Source organism: Lolium perenne, chromosome 2 (assembly GCF_019359855.2).
Source record: "Lolium perenne isolate Kyuss_39 chromosome 2, Kyuss_2.0, whole genome shotgun sequence".
NCBI classification, from domain to species: Eukaryota; Viridiplantae; Streptophyta; class Magnoliopsida; order Poales; family Poaceae; genus Lolium; species Lolium perenne.
Genome location: NC_067245.2, coordinates 286541313 through 286564383, shown reverse-complemented (window position 1 = coordinate 286564383; position 23071 = coordinate 286541313). Strand labels below are relative to the sequence as shown.

The 23071-nt window shown below is 48.3% G+C and overlaps 3 protein-coding genes across 3 annotated transcripts; 2 read left to right on the top strand and 1 right to left on the bottom strand.

The window, feature by feature from the left end:
- The first annotated feature begins 3295 nt into the window (after window positions 1-3295).
- On the top strand, window positions 3296-10837 carry LOC127336352 (DNA topoisomerase 2). Its single transcript, XM_051363161.2, has 21 exons — window positions 3296-3939; window positions 4918-5207; window positions 5296-5362; window positions 5448-5718; window positions 5804-6003; window positions 6088-6297; window positions 6383-6496; window positions 6615-6728; window positions 6893-7057; window positions 7139-7324; window positions 7410-7565; window positions 7659-7792; window positions 7873-8041; window positions 8148-8408; window positions 8492-8678; window positions 8763-8812; window positions 8887-9312; window positions 9382-9516; window positions 9603-9677; window positions 9771-9867; window positions 9955-10837. Exons 1-21 carry the CDS (start codon window positions 3376-3378, stop codon window positions 10545-10547), a joined length of 4464 nt encoding a protein of 1487 aa, XP_051219121.1. The 5' UTR covers window positions 3296-3375; the 3' UTR covers window positions 10548-10837.
- A 4947-nt stretch (window positions 10838-15784) lies between these two features.
- Window positions 15785-19420, top strand: LOC127336355 (uncharacterized). The gene is made up of 4 exons (XM_071826718.1): window positions 15785-16162; window positions 16251-16292; window positions 16393-16563; window positions 19103-19420. Exons 1-4 carry the CDS (start codon window positions 15851-15853, stop codon window positions 19319-19321), a joined length of 744 nt encoding a protein of 247 aa, XP_071682819.1. The 5' UTR covers window positions 15785-15850; the 3' UTR covers window positions 19322-19420.
- Window positions 19421-20018: 598 nt separating this feature from the next.
- On the bottom strand, window positions 20019-22487 carry LOC127336354 (myb family transcription factor PHL11). Its single transcript, XM_051363163.2, has 6 exons — window positions 22032-22487; window positions 21651-21727; window positions 21481-21541; window positions 21313-21385; window positions 20738-20807; window positions 20019-20656 (listed from the first exon to the last, which is right to left on the bottom strand). The coding sequence occupies exons 1-6, from the start codon at window positions 22435-22437 to the stop codon at window positions 20237-20239; spliced, it is 1107 nt and encodes a 368-aa protein (XP_051219123.1). The 5' UTR covers window positions 22438-22487; the 3' UTR covers window positions 20019-20236.
- Window positions 22488-23071: the final 584 nt, after the last annotated feature.

Genomic DNA, 23071 nt, shown 5'->3' with positions numbered 1-23071 from the left:
TGAATATGGAATGGAGTTCGAATATTTGTTCGGAGTCCCGGATGAGATCCCGGACATCACGAGGAGTTCCGGAATGGTCCGGAGAATAAGATTCATATATAGGATGTCATTTTATGTGAAATAAAATGTCGCGGAAGGTTCTATGGAAGGTTCTAGAAGGTTCTAGAAAAGTCCGGAAGAAACCACCAAGGAAGGTGGAGTCCACATGGGACTCCACCTCCATGGCCGGCCAGCCCTAGGTGGGGAGGAGTCCCAAGTGGACTCCCCCATAGGGGGCCGGCCACCCCCCACATGGGAGGTGGAAATCCCACCTTTGGGTGGGAGTCCTAGTTGGGCTAGGTTTTCCCCTCTTATGGAAGGTTTTTTGTTCGGGTCTTATTCGAAGACTTGGACACCAACACTTGGGGATCCACCTATATAATGAGGGGCCAAGGGAGGGGGCCGGCCACCCTAAGACCACAAGCTGGCCGCCCCCCTTGAGTGGCCGGCCACCCCCTCCCAAACCCTAGCCGCCCCCTCTCCTCCATATAGCCCGCATAGCTTAGCGAAGCTCCGCCGGACTTCTTCATCGCCACCGACACCACGCCGTCGTGCTGTCGGATTCAAGAGGAGCTACTACTTCCGCTGCCCGCTGGAACGGGGAGGTGGACGTCGTCTTCATCAACAACCGAACGTGTGACCGAGTACGGAGGTGCTGCCCGTTCGTGGCGCCGAAACCGATCGTGATCAAGATCTTCTACGCGCTTTTGCAAGCGGCAAGTGATCGTCTACCGCAGCAACAAGAGCCTCATCTTGTAGGCTTTGGAATCTCTTCAAGGGTGAGACTCGATACCCCCTCGTTGCTACCGTCTTCTAGATTGCATCTTGGCTTGGATTGCGTGTTCGCCGTAGGAAAATTTTTGTTTTCTATGCAACGTTATCCTACAACCATGACACAATGGATATGGCATATGACGAGAGGTACACGGAGTTCATACATCCTACCGGTCTTCTCCCGTTCATATCGCTTGTAAGCCGTGGGGGGCCGAACATGAACGCCGCGACACTCACCGCCCTTGTTGACCGGTGGAGGCCGGAGATGCACACCTTCCACTTGAGGGCCGGCGAGATGACCCCTACTCTTCAGGATGTTTCCATGATACTTGGACTTCCTATTCAGGGCGAGCCACTGTGTATGAACACAGCTTTCGATGGGTGGCACGGACAGATGGAGGACCTTATTGGCATGGCTCCTCCGGCGCCAGCAGATCCAAAGGCGCGAGCTCCCGCCGGTGCACCTTTCTCTTGGATTAGGCTTAACTTTGGACAATGCCCGGAAGGGGCCAACAGGGACACTATCAGGACGTACACCCGCGTGCACTTGTGGTACATGCTGTCGAGGACTCTCTTTGCTGACAATGGTGGGAAGCTAGCCCATTGGTGTTGGCTCAAGGCGCTTACGGTGTTGGAGCACTGGTGGAGTTGGGGAACAGCGGCACTTGCCTACCTCTACCGGCAGGTGATGATTTGTTGTATGTACTATTCTTCTATAGTAGTGTGCTAGATAAAGTACTAACCAAATGTCTTATGTACGCAGTTGGATGACGACATCTTGGGCGACCCCATCGAGTTCGATGATGTTGCGCAAAGCCAGCACGACATCTATGCTCGCAAAGGGAGATCGAACTGAACTTCGTGGTAATGGATTCTCTCATTAGCTTGTACATCATCTACATTGGCATGTGCTCGCTTTAAATAGTGTATAATATGTTTGTCACAGCGGTCCGAGATCCAAAAAACAGCTGAGGAGTGCGAGGTTGTTTGGGATCAGAGCCATAGAGATGAAAAGCCTGTCGGACCGTTGCATCATTTCATTAAGGTACGATCACCAACTTTGAATGTATGCTATTATGTTTGGGTGGCTTTGTAACCATGACTTCCGTGACGCAGAACACTGCACGAAAGATGCGGCGGTTAGCCAACTTGCTAGGTTGCCGCGACGCCAAAAATTGTACATCCTCTTCTGAAGAGGCGGAGGTATGGACTATTTTGTTGCTGTCAAACATGTGCTTACTAATTTCAACTTTTGTAATCTCATGTGTTTATGTTTGTGAAGATTCCTGAGGGCGACGAAATTCTGAGTCAAAGCATACCTCAAGGCAAGAAGCAAGCCACACTGTCTGCTTACCAGTTGAAGCCAAGGGGCAAGGCTCCAAACCGATACACTCCGGAGGATTATGTCAACCGAGGAAAGAAGGTTGTGATTGAGGAGGATGAGGCGCCGCCACGGAGATCATCTTTGAGGAGGATGAGGAACGATGAGCCGTTATCTTCAGAGGAGGAGGAGGAGCAGCAGGAGCAGGAGCACCAGCAACAAAAGCCATGGCAGCGGACGAAAAGGATGGCCGTCCGGAAGCAGCCCCTGAGGAGGGGACGTCGGGGATAGATGGATTTGTGTTGTAAACTCTATGTCATTGCTACGTGTTGTGAACTATATATCATTTCGAACCATGTCTATTGTTGCTACATGTTTGAATCTATGTGCTTCGATGTGAGCTATGATGTGTGCTATGTGCATGATGTGTGTAAGAAATTGTTATTGAAATTGCTATTGTTGTGTTCAAAACTGTTCAAATAAGGAAGAATTTTCATGGTTTTAACACAAGTTAATGTGTGGCGCCCTTCCCACTGGCGGCACACTGCACTGTGTGGCGCCCATGGCGTCGGCGCCACACATGTCAACTTATATCAACTTTTAGATTGAAAACATCCAGGGGCTCCGGACGATTAGTCCTTAGCCGTTTTGGCGAGCCTCTTTGTGTGGCGCCGGTGGAATCGGCGCCACATAGTGAGGTGTGGCGCCCGTGGCGTCGGCGCCACACAAACAACCTCGCAAAACGGCTAAGTCCCAGGCGATTTGTCTTACAGTATGTTTTGGGTAATTATAAGTGCCAATGTGACGCCGATGGGAGCGATGCCACACATCCTGCCACGTCAGATCGGCGCACCAGCTCAGCGTCGAGGGTGCCACGTCGGCTGGGAGAGTGGCGCCGGAGGCACGGGCGCCACACTGAGAGGGGCGCCACATAAAAGGGTTAAATGAGTGAAATAGTTTGGCCCGGAGGGTTAGTTTGTGTTTTTCTTTCACTTTTGGGTTATTTATGTGTAAAAATCGCCCTAGTTCTGTCCCGAATTCGATTTCCACCGCAAGATCCACGCCCTCCGCGATCCTAGCCTCCCGTTACCGAAACCTCCCACGGTCCCACCGGAACCCCCAAAATTCAGAATTTGAACCCCGCGCCCACTTCCCCATCTCCATAGATCCCCAATTCCCCATTCTGCAACCCCCACTCCCAAACCCTAGGCTAGCGAGCACACAACCTCTGTGTGCCCGCCATGGCCGCCACCGCGAAGCCCCCGCTGAAGTCCAGCTCCTCGCACAACTCCGCCGCGGGGGCCGTCGCCGGGAAGACCATCGAGGAGATGTACCAGAAGAAGACGCAGCTGGAGCACATCCTGCTGCGCCCGGACACCTACGTCGGCTCCGTCGAGAAGCACAAGCAGAAGCTCTGGGTCTACGAGGACGGCGCCATGGTCCACCGCGAGGTCGAGTACGTCCCCGGCCTCTACAAGATCTTCGACGAGATCCTCGTCAACGCCGCCGACAACAAGCAGCGCGACCCCTCCATGGACGCCCTCCGGGTCACCATCGACGTCGCCGGCTGCTGCATCTCCGTCTACAACAACGGGGACGGCGTCCCCGTCGAGATCCATCAGCAGGAGGGCATCTACGTGCCCGAGCTCATCTTCGGCCACCTCCTCACCAGCAGCAACTACGACGACCACGAGCGGAAGACCACCGGCGGGAGGAACGGCTACGGCGCTAAACTCACCAACATCTTCTCCACGGAGTTCGTCATCGAGACTGCTGATGGACGCAGGCAGAAGAAGTACAAGCAGGTTAATAACCGTCTCCTTGTCCGTATTCAGTCAGTCCGATATTTTGTTTTGCGGTTTGTCACCGTTAGTAATCTGTCAATTCCGGTTATACACTTTAGAGACTTGGATGTTCTGTTGACGTGCCATGCGGTTCTAGTTAGTGCTTTGGCTGTAACCGCTCTAGCTCGGAATCTGGTGGTTTTGGGGTATGCAATAGTAGATTGGTAGTTAAGTGTTATCTGCGCTGTGGCAGTAGATTGATAGTTCAGTAGTATTTCAGTCCGATATTTTTGTTCTTGGGTTGGACATTGTGAGTGGATTAGAGAAATGGAGATATCTGTCAATTCCGGTTACACACTTTAGAGACTAGCATGTTCTGTTGATATGCCCTGTGGTCCTAGTTAGTGCTTTGGCTCTGTAAAGTTAGGTTGATAGTTTAATTTGCCTAACCGCTCTAGCTCGGAATCTGGTGGTTTTGGGGTATGCAATACTTGATTGGTAGTTAAGTGTTATCTGCGCTGTGGCAGTAGATTGATAGTTAAGTAGTATTTCAGTCCGATATTTTTGTTCTTGGGTTGGACATTGTGAGTGGATTAGAGAAATGGAGATATCTGTCAATTCCGGTTACACACTTTAGAGACTAGCATGTTCTGTTGATATGCCATGTGGTCCTAGTTAGTGCTTTGGCTCTGTGAAGTTAGGTTGGTAGTTTAGCAGTATCTGTGCTGTTTAATTTGGCAAATAGAGCTAAGAAAATACAAGGCCAGGGCCATTTTTCTTTCTGTATAGCCAGGTTACACACGTTTTTTGTAATCATTTCTATTCTGAATCTTGTTTGTTATGGTAGTAATTTGTAGCACTGGTCAGTAAGGTTCACCATGAAAATATAGATTGTTCACGCAGTATTAACTACTGTCTCTTGTAGGTTTCTTGAGGGTGGGGCACTCAAATCTTGAATAGTTAATATAGCATGACATTCCTCTTTGATTACCTGTGCAGGTTTTCTCTGGGAACATGGGGAACAAGTCTAAGCCTGAGATTACAAAGTGCAAGCAGTCTGAGAACTGGACCAGAGTTACCTTCAAGCCTGACCTTGAAAAGTTCAATATGAGTGAGCTCGAAAAGGATGTCGTGGCACTCATGAAGAAGCGAGTTGTTGATATGGCCGGCACCCTTGGCAAAACCGTGAAGGTTGAGCTAAATGACCAGAAGGTGCCAGTAAAATGCTTCTCAGAATACGTGCAACTGTATATTGACTCTGCTAACAAAGATGGAATGGAGCGACAAAGGTTTGACATAGTTTTGATCAATTTGGGTTTATTCATGAAAAGTTCCTACAAAACTATTTGTGCTAATCCAAATTTGTCTTTGTTTCAGTCTCCCCCTAAAGGTAAATGATCGTTGGGAGGTGTGTGTGAGTTTAACCGAAGGGCAGTTTCAGCAGGTAAGTGTGGGCTATGCTTCTGCGTTGTTTGTTTATTTATTTATTCAGTTTTAGTTATATTTCACACATTTTGTTTTGCTTGCAGGTCAGCTTTGTGAATGGAATTGCAACCATAAGAGGTGGAACTCATGTTGAACATGTGGCAAACCAAATTGCCAGCCATGTGATAGAGGCTGTGCACAAGAAAAACAAAAATGCTAATATGAAGCTGCATACTGTTAAGGGCCATTTATGGGTCTTTGTTAACGCGCTCATTGACAACCCTGCCTTTGATTCACAAACCAAGGAGACCTTGACAACTCGTCAGGGAAGCTTTGGGTCGAGGTGTGATCTTCCTTTAGATTTCCTTAAGAAAGGTACTTGATGAGTGAACATTTTTGCCCTGTACTGTCTGATGTGTCAGCACAAGCAAATGCTAATGTTCACTTCTAACAATTGCAGTTGCTAACTCTGGTATTGTGGAGAATCTCCTTTCTTGGGCTGATTTCAAGCTAAAGAAAGATCTAAAGAAGACTGATGGAACCAAGAGGTCAAATATTCTTGGCATTCCTAAGCTCGACGATGCAAATGACGCTGGTGGCAAGGAATCTGATAAGTGCACCTTGATACTTACTGAAGGAGATTCAGCAAAGGCTCTAGCTGTGAGTAATGCCAACTTATCAAATGCCATAGTTTATATTTTTGCTGTCATACTAAAAGGCATGCATTTCTTTTACCCTCTGTAGATGGCTGGTATAGGTCAAGTTGGAAGGGATCATTATGGTGTGTTTCCTCTTAGGGGTAAATTACTAAACGTGAGGGAAGCAAGCCCTAAGCAGTTGATGGAGAATGCAGAGATCCAGAATATAAAGAAAATACTTGGTCTGCAGCATGATAAGAAATATGATAGCACGAATGGCTTGAGATATGGCCATCTCATGATAATGACAGATCAGGTTCGTCTTGCAACATCTCCAGTTTTATCTCAACTAGTCAAAATGAAGTTGTTTCTTGGCTTACTTTGAGCTGATGAATTCTTAGGACCACGATGGTTCCCACATCAAAGGGCTGTTGATCAACTTCATTCACAAGTGCTGGCCATCTCTCCTCAAAGTTCCATCCTTCTTGGTTGAGTTCATCACTCCAATTATCAAGGTAGGGAACTGTTTTTGTCAGTCAATAGTTCTTAATACAAAAAAACTACCATTCTTCAGTACTAAATTTGTCATTTTGTGTCCAGCGGAAAAAATAATAGTTTCATTCTCTTGTACAGGCAACCAATAACAGGAGCAAATCTGTCCTGTCATTTTACTCAATGCCAGACTATGAAGAATGGAAAGAGAAGCTAGGAGGAAATGCAAGTGCTTGGACTATAAAGTACTACAAGGTTTGCTTTTACCTCTTGCTTATTTTGTTCTTGCATTATGGTTTCTCCATATGATGTTGTCTTTCTTATGTTTATGTTGTTTTTTCCTTTTGTTTTAGTGGCGTGAACTATAACTGAGAATTCTGGAGTTGTGCTTCATCTGAATTAGAACATGTTTGTTTCAGGGGCTTGGGACCAGCACAGCTGAAGAAGGTCAGGAGTACTTTGAACATATTGCCAAGCACAAGAAGGATTTTGTCTGGGCGGATGAACAAGATGATATTTCAATTGAATTAGCATTCAGCAAGAAAAAGATTAGTGAACGGAAGAACTGGCTGAGCAACTTTCAGGTTAAACATTGCATCTTTTCTCAGTTTGGCATAGATCTCTTGGTTTTCTGTGTCGAAACTAATTCACATACCCAATTCTAGCCTGGAACTTGTCTTGATCAGCGCGAAAAACGCATCAAGTACAGGGACTTTATCAATAAAGAGCTGATACTCTTCTCGATGGCAGACCTTGAACGGTCAATACCTTCAATGGTTGATGGTCTTAAACCAGGCCAGAGGAAGATTTTGTTTTGCTCGTTCAAGAAGAACTTGGTTAAAGAGGCTAAGGTGTGGCATCTGAAAAGAGTTCTTAAACTTATCTCTCTGAGATAATCACAGCATATTCTGAAATTGTTATTTTTGTTGGCCACAGGTGGCACAGTTCATTGGTTATGTGTCAGAACACTCAGCATACCACCATGGTGAGCAGAGTCTGGCAAGTACTATTCTAGGAATGGCTCAAGATTTTGTTGGCAGCAATAATATAAATCTCTTGGAACCCCTTGGCCAATTTGGCACCAGAAATCAGGTGGGATAACTCTCTAATAGCCGAGTACCATTTGGCCCTGTTCTTTGTAAAATGGTGTTCTTATGCTTATTCGTGTGTTTTCATTCCTTATAGGGAGGCAAAGATAGTGCTAGTGCAAGGTACATCTACACCAGATTATCGCCTGTCACTCGCTTAATTTTCCCAAAGGATGATGATGTTCTTCTGAACTATTTGAATGAAGATGGGCAGTCTATTGAACCAACCTGGTATATCTCTTGGAGCATTCATCCTTGTAATTTTGAGTAGAGTTGTAGATGTATCTAAACAGTGGGGACCATTTCTTCAGGTTTGTACCAATCATTCCCATGGTTTTGGTCAATGGGAGTGAAGGCATTGGCACTGGATGGAGCTCCTATGTCCCAAACTATAATCCAAGAGACATTATTGCTAATCTGAAACGATTGCTAAAAGATGAGCCTGCTGAGCCAATGGATCCTTGGTACAAGGGGTTCAAGGTCAGTAAAATGTGCTTGCTAACATTGTTCTGTTACAGTGCGCACTTTGGCTCTGTCTACTAACAGATGGTTGATCGGTGCAAATTTTCTGTTCATGACCTGGCAGGGCTCTATTGAGAAAACTATTAAGGCAACTGGTGTAACATATACCATGACTGGTATTATAGATGCTCCGAATGATAGTATGCTGAAAATTACGGAGCTGCCAATCCGTCGTTGGACAGGAGACTACAAAGACTACCTTGAATCCATGTGTGCGGAGAGCGGCAAGGAGAAAGACAAAGAAAAGGGTAAGGATAAGAATAAGGACAAGACCAAGAAGAAGGATAAGGATAAAGACAAGGAAAAGGAACCACCATTTCTCGAGGTAGTTAATTGCACAAATAATTGATTCTTCGGTGCAAATGTTTCCCTAATAACCAATGTTCATTAATCACAATCATTTTACAGACTGTTAGGTCCTATTCCGATGATGTCAATGTGGATTTTGAGGTCACCTTGAGTGAGGAAAACATGAATATCGCTAAGCAAGAAGGCCTTGTGAAGAAATTCAAGCTGACATCCACACTGGCAATAACAAACATGCACTTGTTTGGTCCGGATGGCAAAATTAGAAAGTACGAGACCCCAGAGGAAAGTAAGTATCCTGTATGCAACAGTTTTCTTTTGACAAACTTTTTCTGTCTTCCATGCTGTCACTGAAAATCTGTCAACTTTTCAGTACTTGAAGAATTCTTTACACTGAGGCTTGAATACTATGTTAAAAGAAAGGTACATGTGTTGACATTTTCCTGTATGTTGCTCTAGTATTTGAGAATATCCATTAACTATTTATTGCTATGCAGGATGCTTTGTTCAAAAATATTACACTGGAAATGAGGAAGCTTGATGAAAAAGTACGGTTTATTCTTGCTGTTGTCGAGGGTGAGATTGAAGTCAATAACAGGAAGAGGGCCGAGTTATTTCAGGAGCTGAAGCAGAAGGGTTATGAAAGTTTCCCAAAGAACAAGAAGAAGAATGAGCCAGTTGCTGCAGGAGCTACAGATGATGATGATGGAAATGAAGAGAGCCCTGCTGATGGTGCAGATGCTGAAGATGCTAGTGGTTATGATTACCTCCTCTCAATGTCAATTGGTACCTTGACTCGTGAGAAGGTACAGCAGCTCATTGCTCAGCAGGAGAATTTAAGTCTTGAAGTTGAGAGACTGAGGCTAACAGAACCAAAAGCACTTTGGTTTAAAGACCTTGATGCTCTTGAGAAGGAACTGGATGTAAGCATTCTGGTTGCTAATGTTTCACTTCAAGTTTTGTGTTTCACTTCTAACTCAATCTTGATACAGAAACTCGACGCAATCTATCAAAAGGCCCAGGAGAAAAGAAGAGCTGCACAGGAAAAGAACAGGAAGAAGAAGGAAGCGGAAACTAAAGCAGCACCCAAGAGACAGCCTAAGAAGGCTTCTGTCAAGTCTGAGAAGGTAGAAAAATTGATGCATTTCTTAAGGTGAAGAGTCTTAAGCATTGCCGTTTCCTGTTTACTGATAAAACAGTTAATCTTTTCAAGGCTGGGAGTGATGATGAGGACTACGGAGCACCAATGCCGAAAGCAGCAGCACAAAAGAAGAAACCAGCCAAGAAGGTGGGTCCCTTTAGCAAGCCTGTTCTCTCTCTCTCTCTCTCTCTCTCTCTAGTTTGTTTGCTGTGTTTATAAGTGAATTCAACTATTTCGTAGGCAAGTGCACCGGTGAAAGAAGAAGAGGAGGAAATGCTCGAACTGAAAGACCGTCTGGCGGCTTATAGTATTAATGACTCATCTCCAGACCTTCGTGGTAATGCCCATGTTTCCTGTTTGTGACCGTAAAATATTTATTTTCTTATTACAAAAGTATCAACTGATGGCTTAACCACTTCTGTAGCCATGGATATTGAGACTACAGAAGGCCAGCAGAAAGGAAAGAAAGGGAGGAACGCACCAATCAAAAGAGGCGCAGCAAAGAAGGCCATGTCATCCTTGATTGAGTTGTCTGATGAGGACATAGCAGTGCCCACCGATGAGAGTGAGGACGAAGAGTTTGCCATGACCGAAGCACCAGTTGAGAAGAAAGCTAGAGGAAGAAAACCTGCTGCTGAGAAGCCAAAGAATACTGCAGCCAGGAAGAGGGCGCCAGCTCCAAGCAAAGGCATGATGCAGAAGGTTCTGGAAGAGACATTTAAACCTGTGGATGACAGCAACACCAGCGCTCCTTCACCTGAGAAGAAGGTGCGGAAGATCAGGGCCTCCCCCTTCAACAAGAAAAGCAGCTCGATTCTGCAGAGAGCGTCAACAAGCACAGAAGATGCTGATGCTCCTCCCTCCGGTAGCTCTGCTGAGCCTGTTGCACCGAGAAGGACAGTTCGGGAGAGGAAGACGACGTTAACCTACGTCGAGTCTGAGAGTGAAGACAAGGACTCTGACGATGAAGATGTGCTGGATGTGAGCAATGACTCTGAATACTCCGATGACGACTAGAGCTTCTTAGCTCAGCTGCACCAAAACTGCCTGGTGTGTAGTGACTGTCCGTTTAGTTTCTGAAACATTTGGTTAGCTCATCTGATGCATTGGTGCTTGCTCAGGTGCATCTCTTGTGCGTCATATACTTTGTTAGGTTGCCGAGACATTCAGTGTGCTAATCGATTTGAGACTATGCTAGTTCTTGTGGAATCTGTTCTCTTTTCTATAGTTCTGAAATCCACCAGGTACTTGTGGCATATTGCTTGTTTCTCAATCAATAAAATAGGTCCGTTATTGATGGTGGTGAACTGATTGCAGACTACACATGGTTTATGTCTGGCTTGGTACCAGCGAGGATAGCACTCTGTTTGCAATCTTTAGGGATGTTGATTCTTCATGATGACAAAAGGTAGACAGTAGGGCAAAGAGTAACATAGATATGTTTAGTTTTCAGTTTATCCTTTTTACCAATTGGTTTGCAACTCTATTCTAGAAGAATATTATTTTCTTCACATTGTATATAACAAGATGAGTCTAGTACAAGTGGCCGTTTATAGTGATTTTTCTTACATGAGGGACGAACCATCTTTAAGTGAGAACAAAACTCTTGATTATATAGGAGCCTACATGTACATTTCATGGTTTTGTTTTCAGTTACCACTTTCTACATTCTTGTGCTTTGCTTTGGTTGCAGAACAATTCCTTGAATAATATAAACAAATCCAAGCCCTATGGGTGCTAATACATTGCTCTTTTTTTATAAAGGGAATATATTAATATAAGAAGATACCAATTACACTCAGTCTCTGCAACAACGCATCATCCTAATGGTAATACGGATGCACAAAATGAAAAAAAAAGAAAACTAAGAAACAAAAGTCCCGCTATAGTGTCTCAGGCCTAGCAACAACAATACATCCACCACCAGGACCACCTGAAATACAGACTCTTCAAAAGCGACGCCTCCAAGAAGGAAACAATGCACCAGCGCCGTCATCGCCCGATCAAAGATCTTAGGTTTTCACCCTGAAGATAGTCTCCGCTCTCAAAACAATGGCTCCAACAAGATCATTGCCAAGCACAACCAGTTGAGGCCAGACCTTGGGGTTTTCACCCTGAAAGGTAGGACTCCGAACTTCACCTGTGCTGCCGCCCGCACTATCATACCACTGCTGCAAAGCCCGGACACCAAGCAAGCCCCTCAACATCGCGAAGACTCGAACCTCCCTTAGCTAGTCCTCCAATCTGGCCTTCATGGTATTCTCTTCTTCTAATTTCACCATGGACCAAGTCACATGATGTCAACACAGAACAGAGGTTTGCGCCGCTCCCTCCAGAAACAAACGGTCGGCATCCACCCGATCCAGCATGGGTGCACGCTACCGAATACCACCCGATCCAGCAAACTCCAGGCAAAAGATGCACTGTTCCATTCGCCGGTGGAGCTTTCCGGAACTCATCACTCCGGCTAAATGAAGAAGGATCGGCATCCAGAAAGTCATCGTCTTGGCGCGTGAGAAACCCTAGGACCGCCGCCTTTATGCAGGCCGAGCCCCCACGCAGACGGCCATCCTCGCCGCCCGTCACACCGAATATCCGGCATGACGAACGACCCTGGGATGCGGGAGCCAGCAGGCTACACCGCAGCCCCGACAGCCGCGAAACCGCAGTCTGCCCTAGGCCCAGATCATGCCTAGGCTGCACCGCCGCCGGCTGCAACCGTGGCCACCGCCGGCAGCAACCGCCGAGGGCTGCCGCCCGCAGCGCTGCCTTTGCATCCCTCCACTAGCTGATCCACCGCCCTACGCCCCTCCGCGCCACCACATGACGGCGGGCCTAGGTGGGGGGCATAGACCCGCGGCGAGCCATCACCATCCGGCGAGCCGCCACCGCTAGGCCGGGGACGCCGCCCCAACCTCCGCCCATGGCAAAGCCGCCCCAGCCACCCCAACGAATCGTCGCCGCTCTTCCACCCAACCGCCGCCACCGCGGTAGACACCAGCGGCAACGGCGGGAGGGAGGCTGCTCAAGGGAGGGGGATCGATGGTCGGGTCTAGCCGCCCAACGGCGTCTTGGGGAACGCCACGAGAGGGAGAGAGGTTAGGGTTAGGGAGAGAGGAACCCTGGTTTGAGTTACGTGTATGTTCAGGCTGTTCTGCTGTGAACACCAATCTTTGCAAGCACACTTGAAAGGATCGTATGCCACCTAGAGGGGGGGGGGGGGTGAATAGGTGTAATCTCAAATTTTAATTCTTTTTCAATTTAGGCTTGACACAAAGGTAAATTATCTAGATATGCAACTATGTGAATTCACCTATATGACAAGATGCAAGCAACAATACAAGATACAAGTAGTAAATACGGTGAGAGGATAGAGGTAACCAAGGTGGAGCACGCGGAGAGACGACGATATGATTCCCGTAGTTCCTTCCTTGTAAAGGGAAATACGTCTACGTTTGGAGGGGTGTGGTGCCACAAAGGCCAACCAACGCCACGAAGGCTCACCCAGTTCTGAGCAACGCCACAAAGGCCTAGCCCACGCTCCACTAAGCGGTTGCCTTGAAGTCGCAACCGACACCTTTACACAAAGCTTGGGGCACACATCCACAACCAAATTGGAGGCTCCCAAGATGTAACCACGAAGCTTTACATGAAGAGTAGCTTCGAGGTCACCTCACAAAGATCCACTAAGAATTTTGATGACACACAATTTCCTTTGGTGGAAGAGTTGATCTAGGTCATCTCTACCAAATCCTCAAGTATGATGGAGTTTGAGTGGAGGGGTAGAAAGATCTAGGCTTTTTGAGCTCAGCAATGGTGGTCTAAGATTTGGTATTTTCGTTAGTACAAAACCATTGGAGAAGAAGAGCCTTTTATACCCCCGTGGAGGGGATCCTGCCGTTGGAGGTGTTGTGACCGGTAGTACCGGCCAGGTTGGGCCGGTACTACCGGCCGTGGTCGACGTGGCGATCAGGGACGGAGGAGACGAGCGGTACCTCCGGCCGGGCCTAGACGGAGCCTTCGGCTCCGGTACCGGTGGGCACGCCAAAGCCCCTGGAAAGTCTCTGTGAGCAAGGCCGCATTAGCGGTACCGCGAGCAGTACCTCGCCTGGAGGCTCCGGCCATGGGCAGGCCGGTGGTTCCGGCCGTAGCCGGCGGTAGCTCCGGCCGCTGGCCCCTCCACTCCATTTTCTTCTCTTCTTCTTTTCTTCCTTCTTTTCTTCCTTCTTTTCTTTCTTATTTTCTTTCTTCCATCTAAGCCCAAATATGAAGATCATTTCATTTCCAAGCTCTTCAACTTTTGGGAACAATGATCATTGCTAAACCTTCAATTCTTATACAAAATAATTAGTCGATCATGATAGGCAGCTCACAAGATCTAAACATGAAGCATAATGAGGAGAAGACAACCATCTAGCTACTGCTATGGACCCGTAGTCCAGAGATGAACTACTCACGCATCACTTCGAAGGTAGGCATGGTGATGAAGAGGCCTCCGGTGATGATCTCCCTCTCCGGTAGGGTGCCGGGAAGAGCTTCAGAACCCTCCCGAGCTAGGGTCGACGATGGTGGCGGCTACAGAACTTTTCGTGGATGGAGGCTCGAGTGTTTAGGTTTTCCCGAACAGATGAATATATAGGCGGAAGGGCGAGGTCGGTGGGCGCCCGAGGGGCCCACACCACCCCTAGGCGCGACCAGGGGGGCCGTGCCTAGGCATGGTGCGGCCGCCTCCTAGCTCTTCTCCGTATCCCCTCTGGACTCCGTCTTCGTGACAGTAAATAGCAACTTCAGCTTTCATTTCGTCAAATTCCGAAAATATTTCCTGTACAACTTTTCTGAAATACAAAAACAACAGAAAACAGGAACTGATACTGTGGCATCTTGTTAATAGGTTAGTTCTAGAAAATGCATAAAAATGCCACGAAGTGTAAACAAAACATATAAAAATTGGTGTAAACATGCATGAAGCATTAAAAATTATAAATACGTTTGCAACGTATCACCCCGTCGACCCCTTCGGGTCACCTTGAAACGGGCGGGTAAGTTGCCTACCATCCTCACCGGCAAAGGAAGAAGGGAGCAAGGACAGAGGTTGAGGAAGAGGGTAACCCCACCACCCCCGCCCATGATTATTTAAAGAAAAGAGATAAAGGGGGATGCATACTCCTCGATATGAAGGGTGAAGCAATTACGAGTTCATAAATACCCACTCCACGTCTCGCCCGAGGAAATTGAGACAGTTAAGTTTCCAAAGTGAAGATACGGAGAAGCAAGTGCGGTCTGGTCCAGCTTGTATAATGGACCTTAACTGCCACGTCTTGGGATGGAACATTCAAGAACCCTTAGATGCCTACTCGGATATCCACAGGCTCGGGGGCTACTGACCGGGAACCTAACTATAGGGTACCCCAAGTTCCACCAAGGGGCGGCTAGGCCCCAAGCCCGTCACCGGCTCCCTGGAAGGTGGAAGACTAGCACTCCCTCGTTACCCCTAGAGGAAGAGGGGTAATAAGGGAAGAAAAACAAGGCAGGAAGACCACGTATGGCCTGGTTGTGGCAACACCATCTCGACAAGACCAATGAGAGCCCATCTGCCCTCTTCGGCCTTGTCCCGCACAATCATGTACGGGGAGGTAGGGTACCTCTCCATGCTTGCGACGTCAACGCTGCTTCACCGTGACCGAGCCACGACGCCCAAAAGTAGAACCGTCCTGTCCCAACATGGGGTGTGTACCTGAACCCGTGGGTATAGGTATGACAAGGACGTGGTCTCTTCTCCTTCATGAACGAGGCAACTCCCTCATAATGATTTTGCTCAAATTCATCTTAATTTTAGAAAGGCTAGGAAGGGGGAGAAGGTGATCACTTGCCCCGTGTAAACTTGCTCATTAGGATAGTCCATTTTATAAAGCGAAAGATAAATTATGTGACTCGGCAACTTATGAGACCTATCACGAAAGAAGTTGCACAGGGAACTAACATGTGCAGTCGTTTTCGTGGGCAAGATTAGCATTGAATCAAGCGCAAATTTAAAGTATAAATTTGAAAAAAAGCTCCTTAACTCGAAGGAAAGAGATGATAAAGATATGCCAACTCAGATCTCGTATCCATTGCAAGCTCTCCGTTCACGTGGACGGAGGAAATATAATACTACCTAACTTTTAATTTCTTTCGTAATATCTTTCCCTTCCCAAGCTTTTCAAGGCAATTTATTTCTGAATGCACAATTTTTGCATCTCAGATCTTTAATGGTTTTGTTTGGTTGCTGACAAAATGGTGGATGGGACTGGAAGATTTGCAGTTCGTCCGATGGTAGATGCATGTGGCTACTATACAGAAATGGAGCCGTTTCTGCCCCCTCGCCGGTCACCCTTGCCTTCTTCTTCTCCCAGTCCTGCCTGCGCAGCAACTCACGCGTAAGAGAGCATGTACAGTCTGCACTTGCAGTACACCGCGCTCACCTTCCACCCGCGTGGTCTCCACGGCCATCTCCTGCCACCAAGCCCAGCGACCCCTCTCCATTCCGCTGCCGCTCACCACCGTCTCCAGCTCTTGCGGCGGCCGCCGCAGGGCTCCGATTCGCCTATGCCCCCCGCGCCTCCGCCGCCGGAAACCCACGCCCCGAACCGCAGGTGGCTGGCTGTCTAGCACCTGAACACCTTCGAGTTCTGAATTCCCCCACCAGGCTAAGCGGTCACTAATTTTGTGGTGGATTTGCAGGATGATCCCCGGCCGAAGGGCGGGTTCTGGGCCAAGTGGACGGTGAGTTGGTTGCCGTTGAATCAACCAAGGGGATTGAACTTGTTTGGTTGCTTTTGAATTTTCATGGATTTTGCGGGACTGAATTTGTCGATGCGTGCAGGTGGAGAGCGCGGAGATGAGGGCGAGGGTGGCCAAGCTCGGCCTGGCCGCCGTGCTGGCCTACGGGCTGTTCGACGCCGTCACCTACACGACCTTCTTCGTGCTCGCCTTTCTCGGCTACGAGAAGAGCACCGGCAAGAACCCCGCGGCCAACATCAAGGCCTTGCTGGGGGGAGCTTGCGCCACAGCGATCTTTTTTTTTCCCCGTGCCCTCCTGCGTCGCTCCCGTGGGCGACGGGGAGGGAACCCTAGCCTGCCCCACCTCCGGCCCCCCTCCTCCTCCCCTCCCCTCTCCTCGCCGCCGCCGGACGGCGTCGCCGGGCAAAGCCTGGGCGCTGGCGGCGGCGGGGCTCTCCTTCCCCCTCGCGCGGAGAAACGGCACGGGTCGTGGCGGCCGTCGAGGGCGGCGTGCTTGGCGAGGGGCGCGGCGGCGCGGCCGGATCTCCGGCGGCGTGGTGACCTCGTGCTCGGGCGGGCGTGCTCGGGAGGGCGTGCTGCCGGCTGCAGCCGCGGCGGCGGTGGCTTTCCTCGAGCGGCGCGGGCTCGGCCCCATTCTCTGGCGGCGGGGGTCGGCCTAGCAGCAGGGGTGGCGGAGCTGCAGGGTCTGGTTGGGACGGCGGCGACCTCCGGCGGCGCGGTGCAGCAGTAGGTCGATGCAGGTGAGATTTGGGCCCGATCTGGGCCAGGCGGGCAAGATCTGGGCCCGATCTGGGCCTCGCGGGCCCCTGCAGTGTGCGCCGGTCGGCATCTCACGGTGGCGCCGGGAGTCTGGGAGGTGGCAGTGCCTCTCCTCCGACTATCGCGCGACCAGAGGCTATACCGGGGCCAGGCGGGCCTTCGGTTGGCAGCCACTGCATGTCGGGTTGGATGCTCTCTGTTCCCTGTCCGGTCACTGCCGTTCTTGCCCTCTCTACTGGTCTGGCTGGAGGTTGCTGCCGGCGGATGGGATGAGCTTGGATGCCGGGGCGGCGGCCCCGGAAACTGCACGGTCGGCTCTTCGGCGGGCGACGTAGCGGTGGTGGTGGCTTTACTCCTAGGTCATGGGGATGGCGTGGAGTGGGCGGCGGGGTTTCCGGGCGTTGGTGCTGCTTCGGCAGTGGCGGCTCCCAGACCATGTCTCGGAGGCTTTGTTTGGTGTCGGCGGGCTGCCCTTGGTTCCGTTGGTGTGGTGGGAGTTGATTTCGGGCGAAAGCCCAGCGCTTTTGCGCCAACGGTGACGGCGCCTGTGGGTGTCGTGTCCCTCTTGGGGGCACCGTTGTGGTCGCTCCCCCACGCTAGAGCTCCGGGTGAAAACCTTTGACCGTTCTCGGTCTCGACGGCGGCGGCGCCTAGCGTCGTCACCCTCTTGGGGGCGTCGTCGTGGAGCTTGGGTACCTTCGGCTTGCCCTCGTCGCCACCGGCGGGCATGCTCAGATCCTCTTTTGGTGCTCTCCGTCCCGACGTAGGGCGGACTCGGCGGCCTCCTATCTTTTACACGTGACATTGTGGTCTTCGTTCTCGGTACTTGTTGACTGCTGGCAGGATCGGCGCTCCACGGCCCGGAGCGGGAGGGCAGGCGGCCCTTCCCAGCAACAACTTGGTGGTACGAGACGACGATGTCCGGTGACTTCACAAGGAGGCGGGGTCTCAACTTTAGTCGGTTCGGTTGTATTGTGGAGGGTGTGGCATCTCCTGTACTTTCATTTTATTTTTGTGGTCTGCTTTGTAAGAGGTTTCCCTCTCTACCTTGTATCGGTTTGGCCGTGTGTGGCTTTATTTATAAAGCGGGGCGAAAGCCTATTTCGAGGAGGCCTTGCTGGGGGTAAGGCTCTGCTTGAGCTACACTGTTGTTGACTGTTCATGCACGCATTTGTGTCTTTCAGTTAGGTACTGCAGTGTGAAATGTGAAATGGAGCTTCTATTTATGTTCGTTTTTCGCGAAAACGCAAAAGCATTGCGTTTCGATGCATTGATAGAAAAGAAGTTTATAGGTACAAGTCCCCGAGATGATAAACACCTCGCCTTACAACTCGGCCCAAGAAAGAGAACCTATCCTAGGGGAGGAGTTGGCGAACACCCCGGGTCCCCCGCGTCCGCCCATTGCCGCCTATTTCTGTTCGTTGCAATTTTTTTTTGAAATGGGGCATCCCAGCGCCTCTGCATCAATTGATGCATACGGCTTTCTTTACTAAAAGCGGCAACAATAATTTTAGAGCAGCCTATTTCTGTTCGTTGCAACTCCTTTTTTTTTAAATGGGGCATCCCAGCGCATCTGCATCAATTGATGCATACGGCTTTCTTTACTAAAAGCGGCAACAATAATTTTAGAGCCGCCTATTTCTGTTCGTTGCAACTCCTTTTTTTTTTAAATGGGGCATCCCAGCGCATCTGCATCAATTGATGCATACGGCTTTCTTTACTAAAAGCGGCAACAATAATTTTAGAGCCGCCTATTTCTGTTCGTTGCAACTCCTTTTTTTTTGAAATGGGGCATCCCAGCGCCTCTGCATCAATTGATGCATACGGCTTTCTTTACTAAAAGCGGCAACAATAATTTTAGAGCCCCTTTTGTACCCTTGTTAGTTTACTCTTAATAATTTTAGAGCGATATGATATTCGAGGCTACTCGTTGAAGATAGCAAATATGCATTTTTGTCTATTTTTGTGCATTGTTCAACTGTCAGAGTCCCAAGAGGCCAAGACTGACCCTCCTCTGTTTTCTCATGTGTCAGATAGTTATCCTAATGTGGACTGGTAACAACGTTACGAGGCCGTTCCGAGTTGCCGGTGCTGCTGCTTTGGCACCAGTAATCGACAAAGGGTTGAAGGGTATGCAGGAGAAACTTAATCTTCCGAGCCAGATGTATGCTTTCCTGCTTGTAGTTGGAACTGTGGCTTTGGTATGCTTCACAGTTGTTGGTTTCCTGATCCTCTCAAAATGGGGAAAGTGAAGACCGAAGTGTCAATCCTACTGTGGCAACCATATTTGTTCAATTCCTGGCCCTGACATGGTAAAATGAATAATGAATCTTTTGCATGTATTTGCTTTAGCCATGTTTTGTCTGAATGCTGGATCCAACTAGGTCAGTTTAATTGTCTTACAAATCTTATGATTCTCGTTTCAAAGGATGCTAGTTTTCTACACATCAGTGTCAGGTGGTTAATTGACAACTTGTACAAGTTCTGTTGAGCAAGAAAAATTATGGTTGCAATTGGGCAGTAACGCCTGTTGTTTCAGCTGGGCAGTAAACTTTAAAGGATAATTGTGCTGAGGATTTTAGTGAAGTTTCCATGTTCCTAGACCATGATCATCAGGCGGCCTTTCATGAGTTTATTGTTGGAAAGGCTGAATATAGTTCTGAAAGAAATTCCTATCGAGCAAACTGCGTTTATTCTACTTACCCTGCTAGACAATAGCAAAAATGAAGCATGTTCTGTGCACATCAAATTATGCAATATGAGGTATAAAAATAGAATTAGAATATACATATATCTTGATATTGGATTGTTTCATGTTCTGTGCACATCAAATTATGCAATATGTGGTATATAAAAGAGAATTAGAATATACATATATCTTGATATTGGATTGTTTCATGTTCTCTCATTGTCCAATCTGCACTCTACGTAACATATGCATACACTATATAAGCTTCAAGCATTCATGATTTTCTTCAGTAAATTTATTAGAGGAAAAAAATATTCTAACAGTAAAAACTGAAAATCCCAAAAACTGTCATTGTCTCATTGTCCAATCTGCACTCTACGTAACATGTGCCAAGCATCCTCTGCACCACCGGGGAAAAAAATATTCTAACAGTAAAAACTGAAAATCCCAAAAACTGTCAGCTTGCTGAAATAAATCTCTATTTTCTCTGCTGGTTAATCTTCAGATCTGACTCACACCCTTGCATTCCTCTCGAATACAGGTCATATTCTCCTTTAACATTCAAGTCTAATAAGAGAAGATCCTCAGTTTTTGGCGTGCATTTGACATTCTTAGCCTGCTGACTTTGTACATGGTAGAGCTGAAAATCTAAATTGTTATCATTAAGATTGTCATCAGATATGGCTTTCATCAAATGTTCACTGTTTTCTTCATACACATGTGTTCCGTTCTCCATCAAGCCTGGGAGGGCTATGTTGAAGTCCATGAGCTGTGATCTGGTATTTTCTAGGCCAGCAGATCCATTTGCCTCAAAAGAAATACTTTTCTGAGCTTTGTCTAGTATTTCCTTTAAATACCTCCCTTGAGCCTCTATTCGCATCTGCAGCTTCTTCTGCACCTGATTGCAGACATAGACATTTTTAACCTACATGGTACAAAGTTTGGAACTATATAGGCACTGATGCAAAAGCTGTCTAACCTCAAGTTGTTCACACAGTTCTCTTTGGACCTGAATTTGGTACCTGAGTGTATCCTCAAGCGGCATTTCCCTGATTCACATAAGATATTTTTTAATGGTTAAATCAAATGCTCATAAACTATCAAATAAAGAAAAAGATCCTTAGGAGAAGACACAGGACAGTTGGTAATTAGTAGGATTCACATCTATGTGCGTACCTATATATGGAAATTTTGAAGGGTAAATTGAATTGTTTGAAATTAAGAAAAGCTAATAGTTGTTATTAACATGTGAATAGTAATCATATCTCACTTTTCAGTTAAACATCACTATCTAGCTGTTGCGGTGTTTATAGACGAATTCCTGCTTGATTTCTAGATGTCTGATAAATGCTGAGAATTCGGCACCAGCACAACTGTTGTGTGATAGGTTCAGAGACCAAACCCCAATCTGCTGGCTTGACATCTTAGCAATGCGTAGTTGTGTACTTGACAAAAGACACTTGGATGACGTACATCTTTGAGCTAAACTCGTTATAACTGACAACGATTATAGGGTTCCAGTTGCAGATAGGTCCATGGAGAAGCTGTAGTTACCTTGCGCCACCGCCTCCAGCAGGAACAACAGGAGACGCTCCGATTGGAAAGTTCATGTTTTGGCTGCTAAATCCTGATAAATCAAAGACAGCAAGTTTGAGGTTTAGAAGGAGAGATGTTGGCTTGAGTGCATATTGATGTTGACTGAAACAGTTGCAAGGTACGTACCACCACCGTTGGGCAGTTCCAGGTCCGTGGATTTTTTGGTTTGCTTTCCCAGTCTGTATTTCTGAGTACATGAAGCAAGCATTGCTCAGTTAGTTACTGCAGTACTGAGAATTTGAAGAGCAGGAAGTGATGTGGGCAATGTTTATTGAAATAGCAGAGTTGAATGAAACCTGAAGGTGGCTTTTGAGATGGTACAGGGTGAGGCCCTTCATGGCCATCAGCCGGAGCACCGACTTGGGCGTCGCTTCTGTTGCAGGAAACGGGGTCAGATTGGATACATAGTTCAATTGATGCTCAAAGAAGCAAAGCCAGCTGAGTGTGCGTGAGCTGAATCAGCTACACTTGTCCAACAAAAATTGCTCATGATCGTTCTATATCAGAGGTAGAGGATTCGAATGATCTTTGCCTTTGGCACCTAAAAGCACGCTTCATCAGGACAAGAGCACCGGGCAACATGCAGTGTGCTGTGCTGTGCTCTACATGATCGCCGGCGCTGCCGTGAAGAGGAACTGATCATAAGCCAGGAACGGAGCAGCAGGCAAGGTACTCACTGTCGGGGCCGCCGAGCCTGGCGACGGCGTGGACGAAGCGCTCGTGGAGATCCGGCGTCCACCGCAGCCGCTGCTTGGGGTCCCGCGACACCGCCGCCGCTGCCGTAGCGTCGCCTCCGCCGTAGCTGTAGCTCCCCTCCATCCCCTCGAACATCTCGATCGACCACGGGGGCGAGACTCCTGTCGGCTGTTTTCCTCTCCGGCCAAGATCGAGCAAGCTATATAATCGAGCTCCTGCCGTAGCATATAGCTGCAGCCAGTCTCGCTGCCCGGTGGTGGTGCTGCTGGGGAAGGAAATACTATACGTTGTGTGGAGTGTGAAGTCTACGCGAGGACAAGAAGACGAGCGAGAGGTTGCGACGCAGAAGACGACGAGCGGAGGTCGCGGAGAGAGTGGGGGCATCATGTCATGTGTGCGAGGAATCTATGGAGGACTTTGAACCGGGCCAGCTGCAACGCAGACGGCAAAAGGAACAAAACAAGAAACCGGTCGAGCATCTATCTCGGCGACGGCACCACGTCACCACCAACCGGGGCGGGGCGGGCCGGCTAGCCGGCGGTCTGTCGAGCAGCACGGCGCCGCTGTGGGTTGGCTGCCTACTTACTTATCACCTCCATTTCGAGAGATATATAAGTCTTTTTAGAAAGCTAACTTAACATGAGTATATTACTACGGTACTGCCTCGTACAGTACTACATTTAGATGCTAGTAATAGTATAACCCGTTGTCTAACGTGTTGGCTAGATTCGTTGGCAAAGGATGGTGGCCAAATTGAGAAAGCTACGTACCTCCAAATCGAATCTTGCAGTTAGTCTTTGGCTCACAGATTCGCATTGGTGCGAGACAGGCTCTGCCTCTGGGGATGGCTCTGGATTCAACGAGAAGATGACATCCACCATATATGCATGGTCGATCCAGCGTCGACTTTGGATGGATAAAATTCTCTGTATTACGGTGTGTGCTCCGGGAGAGTCTACCGAAGGAACATCCGTCTCACTGTGAAAACTCAATGGCTTCGTCGAAGTAACACAAGGAAAAG